This window comes from Lycium ferocissimum, chromosome 9 (genome assembly GCF_029784015.1).
Source record: "Lycium ferocissimum isolate CSIRO_LF1 chromosome 9, AGI_CSIRO_Lferr_CH_V1, whole genome shotgun sequence".
In the NCBI taxonomy this organism is placed as follows: domain Eukaryota; kingdom Viridiplantae; phylum Streptophyta; class Magnoliopsida; order Solanales; family Solanaceae; genus Lycium; species Lycium ferocissimum.
This window is the reverse complement of record NC_081350.1, coordinates 29,159,110-29,168,449: the sequence shown is the minus strand read 5'-3', so window position 1 is coordinate 29,168,449 and position 9,340 is coordinate 29,159,110. Positions and strand designations below refer to the sequence as shown.

Genomic DNA, 9,340 nt, shown 5'->3' with positions numbered 1-9,340 from the left:
ATTTTCTATTTAGTTTAGTGTGTTGTTATTGGGATCAAGGATGAATGAGAAAATTAAGGATTAATAATATATAGAATAATTATGTGTTAAAATATGGTACAGTAACGTGGACAAAGTTGGTTTCTTATCTATGGTTAGGAAGCAAGTTCTCGAGCGCGTCCTTATCACGAGGAAAGGTGAGACATTTTGGATTAATTGGTCACATACTCATTGCGTTTGCAAACAGTGGCAAAACTCAAAATATTGTTAAGAGTATTTAAAATTTAGTATACTCCTTTTGCCCATATTATATGAGACGACTTGGAGTACAAATTAAAGGTCAAATTATTTAATTTTCAATATGAATCGGACACAGAATATTAATTTTTTTTTGGAAATAAAATTTAAATAATAGAACTATATAAAAGTATTACAAGTCATTATAATTAATAATTCAAAATATTGAAACGACATGAAAAATCTTGGCCAAAGAAAAGTCTTTAACTCTACAAATAGTAATTGTATCACGTAAAGTGTGACAAATAAAGTAATATATATATATATATATATATATATATATATATATATATATATATATAACGTAATATTTGACTTATTTATGATAACTCCGAGACCGTACAACCTACATTATCCCATCTCATGAGCAGGAGTCAAGCCAAAACACTTCGTGATTATAGGGAAGTTTATGTAATAATTAGCTTAGGGGTCGTTTGGAACGCGTACTAAATTATTCCAGGATTATAATCCCGAGACTAATTTATTCCATCTGGGAGATGGGATAAAATAATCCCAAGGTTAGTGGGATAAGGTGGAATGTCTCATCCTTAAGATTGTGCTTCATTTTATACTCTGTTTGGTAGAAGGTATAAATTTATCACATGATAAATTTAGATCTTCTACCAAACATGGTACAAAAAATTAGTGTTGGGATATCCCAACTTATACCATGCACCAAAGGACCCCTTATATATACCCTAAGCCCTAGTACATTTCCCTCAGCTAGCAAGCTTATTAATGATTATGTATATTATTGGTGATGAACTTCTTTTGATTGTGAGCATTGGTGAATTCCTTATTGCTTGTTCAATTTGACAAGAAATTTGCTTGAGATTGCTCCCTTGAGAATTCCTTTAAAGATAATTAGGCGCTTGCTTGATAGATTCAGAGGTATTTTGAATCATATATTTCAAGTATAAATGTTTTGTTTATCTCCTATCTCTAAAATTCTTGCATTTCAATTCTTTGTTTTGCTTCCCAATTGTTATCAATTTATAATGCTTCCGATGTGACTATAATTTGGACCATAAATTCTTGGTTATTTTCTGTCTAACCATTCATTGTGTTGGAATCAGATGGAACAGAGAATGCAAACGTAATCTTTTAGAGCCATGTGGAATTTGGGAAATGGGAATTCAAACGTGATTATATAGGTTTATTGAGTGAAATGAATAAATGATACAATATAAAATCATCAAATGTGGCATAATACTATAATAGGAGGATGCTAATATAGGAGTAAGTTTTCTTCCGGCTTTATTATGAATCTTTTTTAGCAGAAATATTTAGTTTTCGTAAGAATTTAACCATTCAAATGGAGATTACGTTTGGAAATTAACCACTCACAAGATGCCTAAATCTTGGACTCAGCTCCCAAAGATAATTCACCTAGCCCAGCCCTTTCCCAACCTATATAAGGAAAGCGGAAGATGACGGAACAAAGACAAGGTCCTAACTAAAGATAACACAAATTACAATTTCATCTATCATATCAGTCGAGTCGGTCAGATTATTTAGCCCTCGTCAAACTGAATGTCCCGCATTTGAAGAAAGTGGAATTTCGCGTGTGAATTTAGAAATTCACACGTTAGAAAAGCCAAGAACTAAGGCAGCTCTCTAGATCTCTACCAACGCCGAGACACACACTTTACCTTTCACCTTAGGCAGAGGTTCAACTGACTGCTTAACAAGAGGAGGGGCATATGTTCCACAAAGACTTCCTCACACTACCAGTGCACTTTATTATTTTACTTTTACCACAGCTGATTTGATAAGCATTGATCCGCAATTCTCTCTTTATATTAATTTCTTTGCTCGAATTGGACTTGAAGTAAATGATACTGCACTTAAAATCAACGACTACAATCTGCAAAATCATATCCACTAAAAGTCACATGGGCTCTTAAATTATTGCTTTACGTACTAATGTTGACTTTTGCACATCAACATGTTTACATGTCCTCATTAAGCCATAGTTGGGCTTAATTCCTTCTTTATTTTCTTTTGTTTGGGTGGAATATTGTTGTCGAATTTAATAACATTGGACAACTATGAATGGAGGTCACGCATCAATTCATAGTGCCAAGGGACAATAAGTTGGATATTATGTTGACACTTTCATAAGCATTCCTCTTGATTTGCCAGAAGGTCATTGATCTGTGGCTGGCATTCAACCATAAGTTTGTGTAACTTCTTGTTGCTTATCCTCTGTTGAATTATCCTTGTATCATTTTCCGAACTATCAAATCAAAAAGGAAAAGTATCAGATTCATTATCCTCACATATTAAATATCTCAAAATATCATAGACAACAACGTTGATATTCAAGCGTTAAAAATATCAGCAGCAAACACAATTGCAAGTAGTAGCAGAGGCCAAATTTAGAACAAGGAGTTTCTTATTTGTAAATGTTTCAAACAGGGTTGGCCCACTGACAACTTTTGTCACTAATCAATAAAAATTCATCACTACTCCTATTTAACGACATTAACGTTGAATTATAGAAAAAAAAACTTATTAGCTACAGACTATTTAGCTATAGATTAACAACAAAATTTGTAGTTAATTTTCTTTGCAGTGGGAGTAGGCTTTTGGTTAACTTCGAACCCTACACTACTCATTTGAGATGTAGAGTGAGTTACAACACTAAACTACAATACCAAACTCGCAAGGGATTACTTAAAAAAACAAGGGAATAATTTGCAATTTTGTAAAAAAAAAAAAAAAAAAAAAAAAAAAAAAAAAAAAAAAAAAAAAACTATGGGACCGGCCAACCTATAACGTTTAAAGAATCTTAAAAAATATCCATAATTATTTTAAAAAATTGAGTTTTAATTATAACTTAGGGGCGCATGCAGCTGAACCACCCACCAAATATTTCCAATAATGTGGAACTCTTTTGTGAAATTACTGTACTGCTCCCTCCGTTTCATAATAACTAGTATTTTTAGCTTATTCACATCACTTAAGAAATTGTTTACTTCTACAAAATTAGGAGTGCTTTTACTAACTAACTCTTAATTAAATTCTACCTCTTTCTAAGTTACCTCCTTCCTAGAAAAGCTACTTAATAATTCTTGATTATGTAAATAAGAGTAATTTTGGAAGAATAAAATCAATTTCTTTTTTAAATCCTAAAGCACCACTTATTTTGCAACAAAATGAAAAGCCTAAAACACCATTTATTAAAAAACGGAGGGAGTAATTACGTACAAAAGAGTAAATTTTAATTTGGGGGAGAAAAAAAATTGGAGGAGAAAAATGAGATAATATATAGTACCTTTGAGGTGATGAAGGCTGAGGGGACAACATATTGGCAAGCTTAACGGCATCTTCAGTCTGGTTAATAATGTGATTAAAGCACAAATAGCGTCCATAAGTAGAAATTTCTTCATAGACACAAATGTGGGCCTCCACCAAGAAATCAAGATCAACGGTCACAAAAACTCCATCTTCGTACATCTCAGCAGCTCCTTTCACATATGGATTTGTGACCGTTAGATCAGGAGTCATCAACAGTCCTGCATTGATGGATACCATGTTGACTCCTCTGTCCATGGCTAATGCCCATGCTGTCTTCTCTGCTAGTGTTTTTGACAATGCATGCCATAGCTGTCCATTTTCATGAATTTTTTTTTTTCACTAACATCGAAGTAATAGTGATAATATATTGTATAATTAGGATAATGTATTATTAGTCTAATTTAGCACTGGGTGCAATGGAGTAACTTTATTCTCATTTTTTTTGCAGCTAAAACGGTTGCAGATACTTTTAACATGGTATGATAATGATATTATCCGTTTTGGACCAAACCCAACACGATTTTCCCCCCCAAAAGTTATCACACCATTAAGAGTATCCAACATCTTCTAAGTAACTTACTATTTTTTCCAGCTACCAACGTGGAAGTTTGTTCACACACCTAACAATTTTCAACCCAGATTGACTATTATAATTAACATATTAAAATATATTTTAATAAACTATTAGAAAAGTCTTCTTATTGAACATCATGCATAAGTAGTTGTATACTCGTATACACGATAACTTTTGGTTCTAATCGATCGGTACACGAACTCTGAATTAATTCCATTATTTACTACTCCTTTATTTTTTCCTTCACCCCACCCTTAGGTATAATTTAATTTTAATTTGAATTGGACTTATCAGAAGAAAAAAAAAAAATAATAGGGTGTTGCATAAAATAATTTACAGATTCACAATGTATGTTGGCATACCTTGAATTTACGACAAAAATTGATGTCACTCCAGCGTCTTTCATCAAGATGAGAGGATTCAGAGTTTTGGTGATGATCATGTCCCCAAATAATTGCAGTTGCTGAAGAAGTGAATACAACCTTTTCAATGGTGTCTGTTTGTGCACATGCTTCCAGTACATTATGTGCTGCCCTCACCTCTACTTCTCCCATATATTCCTGCCATTATATACACACACACACTTGTTAATTAACTTATATATTTCAATTCCCAACACAACACAACTCGGAACTCGCTACCAAATCATATAATATAACACAAGGTAATTGTCATCCCACTTGAACATATTTTAATATGTGGAGTCAACACCTTAGCGCAAACAGAAAAGGAAAAATGTATAAAGTAGAAGAATTTGCCTAATATTCAGGTTACTAATTCTACTTTTCATGGACGGTTAAACTTTAATTACTTTTTAAATGACCTAATAGAAGTTAGACTCGAGCCAGAAATTAAATCACGCAATATGAAAGAGTAAAGAGTGATCATACATCGTAAGTGGAATGATCAGAAGGAGGCTCAAAGGAATAGAACAGAGCAGAACAACCCTTCAACGCATCAACAATACTATGATAATCAAAAAGGTCCAACTGAAAAATCTTCAATTTCTTCTTGTCGTGATCATCACATTCAAGTTTGTTCAAGAACAACGATTCGCCTAATGAAAGTATATCCTACCTCGTTAATTAACAGAGGAAATTAAGAAAGAAAACTATTGACTGGAAAAGGAAAAAAAAATAAAAATAGCAGTGACGATATTTCTAACCATAATTTTGAACAGCTGCATGAACAGTATATCCTCTCTCAAGAAGACATTTAACCAGTCTTGTACCTAAACAACTCGAGGCATCCATTACACATGCCGAAGCCATATCAAATGAATTATACAACAATCCAAATAATAGAGAGTTTGTTCGATTGTTATATAAAGAGAGGTAGGTGATGAATTTTGGGATGTTAAGAGTTTGATCGATGAACTTGTATATATAAAGCTAGAGCACGGATGCCAGCATCCTTATATACAACGAAAGGGTATCAGTAGGGCCCAAATAATAATGAGAGGGAGTTTGAAGGGAAAAGAACAAAGGAAATTTATGGAAGCTAAGCTGGCATATTTTCTCGGTGCGTGATAATTACGTAATGATTTTATTTTTATCTTATCTTAACGCATTTCCTCCTATTCAAAACATCAACGAACTGTCGTTTTAGTTTAACTTAATGTAGAAAACCAAAAAGTTTTTTTTTTTTTTTTTTTTTGATAAATTATTGTAAAAACATTTACTCCTTTTCCATTAATATTAATTAGTTGGTGCTTTTCTTTCACCTGTTATAGCCAGAGAGAACGTGTGCTCAACACTTGTCAAGTTGTAGGAGGAAAACTTGTGCCCGCAAAGGAAGAGAGTGTTTCTAAAATGTTCTTCTGAACAGCTACTAAACCATGCAATTGTAAATTTTGGATGCATTCATTGCCCAAGTAATGCAACTGTTGACCTGAATTTATTGAACTCCCCAACGTCTTTGATGTGCTCTTCAATTTTGTGCAGTCTTCACTTTTACTATTCGTACAGGAGGATAAGAAATGAACCTTGTGTGTCACTTAAACATTAAAAGTTACTTCATAAAGTGATGATTACTTAATATTTATACTAAAGAGCTTAATATTTAATCCACAACTGATATGAGAAACTCAACGCTCCCTGAACATCGAGGACTCAACATCTTTATTAGTGTGAATAAAAATAATTGTGTATTGTATAAACTAAGAATTGACGAATTGAGCATAACTCAATCCCAAAATCATATGAAAAGCTTAATATTAATCTCACCATCGATGTGTCAAAACTCAACAATCATTATGTATACACTACAGAATTAAATTTATGTGTTTTAATTTTTTACTTTTGAATACATCTATTAATTATAATCTCCTAAGTCCTCAATAAATAAAATTATCCTCTCTCAAATTGAAGCAAAGGGAATATATATTATCCTCTCTTTAAATTCCCCCACCTTCCCCGCCAATATCTACAAAAACTTTTGTTCTAATGTTTCTTCCATCTTCTTTAGATTGTCCTCTTTTGCTTAAATGCATCGCCATGTGAGTTCATATATAGTAAGCCATGACAAAATTCCATGCCTAATCACTTAATACACGCATAATAATTAATCTTGGAAACCAAAATTGAAACAGTAAAAACTATACTAATTAATATTATTAATTCATTTTCAAATTAAATATGCACTTCAATTTTCTTGCATCCATGTAGGCGGGAGACCAATTAAGCAGGTCTTCTTGAGCTTTCCAGAGTTACGTTTCTATTTGATAAAACGTTACAAACCCAAAGGCCAAACTGCACGCAGCTATATATGTACACTTAATTTAATTTATACCTAATTTTCATTATACTGCTTACCTAATAAACTAGCTAGAACGTGATATAAATATGTAAACCGACTCTAGCTAGCTATACTAGGTTTGGTGTCCCATTGATAATTTACACATAATTAGATGCTGTAGGCTATTGACTTATTCCAAATTTTGATATGAAAAGTTTCCCTAGAATATTAATAAAAAGCACTTTGGTCCAATATACGACGTCAAACTCATAGTGGAAAAAAAAAAACGAGACTCATTCTTGACAAGTTCGATCGATGGAACTCATTGAATATTTCAATGCTGCCATGGTGAATTTCAACGAGTAAACTTCTGTCAAATGGTTAGGAGAAGTATTTGCTTAAGTACAATGTATTATATCTAGTCTAGGGCAAAAAGTGAAAAGTACAAAGTCGAAATGAATTTCCCTTACAGATCACATGCTTTGTCTTCTCGAGTACTCGAGTAATTTATTGCCTGAGTACTTGACGTATGTTAAATCTTGACATTTTAATTTTCCTTTACCCATTAATTTAAGATAGTGCTTTCCTTTTCCTTACCTTTTTCTCTACCTTTTGCCAACAACTAAAAATTAATACTCCATCAGACTATGGTTTAATTAAGAAAAGAGTTTAATTAAGTTATATACACTTTGTAACGCATTTACTCTATCAAATCACCAAATTAAGGATATCTAACTCCTTAAATTATGAGATCAATTAATAATCTTGAAAATAAAACACATTACCTACTATAACAAATAAAGTCCGATGCTATAAAGATTTCTTATACCAACGATATATACAATGTAAATTCATTAAAAAAAATGATGAAAAGGGTGAACGTACATCGTAAGTGCATGCATGACCGCTCCTTGGGAGGCTCAAAGGAGTAAAACAAGCCAGAACATCCCTTCAGAGCATCAACTATACTATGATAGTCAAACGGGTCCAAATGAAAAATCTCCGATCTCTTCATGTCACATGCATCGACTCCATCACTGACTGCTAGGAACCCATCATAATCACCTAATTAAAGAAACCGAACATCATTAAGAAAATGGAAAAATATGCAAGTGAAATTACAAAAAGGACAGTGTATGACAAAACTAATTGACGAACAATCGTGAATATTTTGAGTAGCAGCATGGACAGTTTAGCCTCTTGCGAGTCCCAGGGGCGGACCCACATAGGGTCAAGAGGGTTCAAATGAACCCGCTTTGTTGAAAAAATTTGATATTTTATATAGGTTAAATTCTGTAAATAGCCAATATATATATATATTTGAATCCACTTAAACACAAGATGATCCTGCAGAGTGATGGTTTTGTGGGTTCAAAGTTTTACGAAGGTCATGAGTTTGAAACTCAGCTGCACCATTCTGCACAAGTTCGCGTACATAGTGTTTATTCTTCTTGTTCCTTTTTTATTAAAACAAATAATGATCTACTTTGTTTTTTGTTTTTTGTTTTTTTTTTTTTTTTTTTTTTTTAATCTTTTTACTCAAATTTCATAGGATTAATCTGCTGTCAATTTTACTTCAAAATATCAAAAATTTCTACAAAGTGAAATCTTATATTATTTTTACCTAAAATATGCAAGTCTAATCATCGAAGAATCTATACTCCCTCTGTACCAATTTATATGACAACTTCTCTTTTAGTGTGTCCCAAAAAGAATGTCAACTTTCTATATTAAAAAACAACTTAACTTTATGAAATAATTTACAACCACATAAATATCTAAGACTTGTTTTGGAACACAAATTTCAAATGTCTTCATTTCTTTCTTAAACTCCTTGTCAAGTCAAATGGTGCCACATAAATTGAGATGGAGGAAGTAACTAATTTGTTAGTTCGTCTTATATTAGTTTATGCTATATTGCATTGAAATTGTTAATTTACTTTATAAACAGTTTTCTCTTATAGTTTGTAATAGTGTAGTTTAAGTAACAATTTATTCTTTATCAATAAGAAAAAGATTTTAGATTTTGTCAATTTTTTTTGTGTTTAATATATTTTGTAATTTGGGTAAATAGATTATTTTGTTAAAGTTTAACAAGTCATTGACATAATGTTAAATTAATAAATTATTAGAAATTTTAGTTAAAGTTATTGGTCGTTGTTAAACGTTTTAAATTTATTCCCCAAGTTTTTTTGAGAAAGAAAAAGGGAAAAAAGAATGCCGATCTCAATTATTTAAAATTGTTCACATTTAATTTTGTGGTAGTATTATGAAACTCACACCCACCCCCCCACCCCCCAACCAAAACCCCCAACAAAAAAAAGAAAAAGAAAAAAAAAAAAAAAAGGCCTTGGACAATCTCACTTGCTGGTAGCATATTTATTGTTGACTAGGTTCGGCGTACGTGCGTTGCACGTGACAATAACTTAAAAGTTTTATATAAATAGAAAA

General features: G+C 32.1%; 1 protein-coding gene across 2 annotated transcripts; it reads right to left on the bottom strand.

The window, feature by feature from the left end:
• Nucleotides 1-2,156: 2,156 nt before the first annotated feature.
• On the bottom strand, nt 2,157-5,536 carry LOC132030184 (cinnamoyl-CoA reductase-like SNL6). Of its 2 annotated transcripts, none has more exons than XM_059419710.1 (5): nt 5,319-5,536; nt 5,044-5,210; nt 4,516-4,713; nt 3,557-3,888; nt 2,157-2,515 (listed from the first exon to the last, which is right to left on the bottom strand). In XM_059419710.1, exons 1-5 carry the CDS (start codon nt 5,422-5,424, stop codon nt 2,395-2,397), a joined length of 924 nt encoding a protein of 307 aa, XP_059275693.1. In that variant the 5' UTR covers nt 5,425-5,536; the 3' UTR covers nt 2,157-2,394. The 2 variants fall into 2 exon arrangements, with proteins under 2 accessions (XP_059275693.1, XP_059275694.1); XM_059419711.1 differs by having other exon boundaries at nt 5,044-5,226; nt 5,319-5,500.
• Nucleotides 5,537-9,340: the final 3,804 nt, after the last annotated feature.

Bases quoted from the DNA above. Each gene is read 5' to 3' on its own strand.
- LOC132030184 (XM_059419710.1), bottom strand. From the start codon at position 5,424: ATGGCTTCGGCATGTGTAATGGATGCCTCGAGTTGTTTAGGTACAAGA. The intron at 5,211-5,318 runs GTTAGAAATATC...TACTTTCATTAG, and splicing joins TGCAGCTGTTCAAAATTATG to GCGAATCGTTGTTCTTGAAC. The intron at 2,516-3,556 runs GTACTATATATT...TTGATTTGATAG, and splicing joins CAGCCTTCATCACCTCAAAG to TTCGGAAAATGATACAAGGA.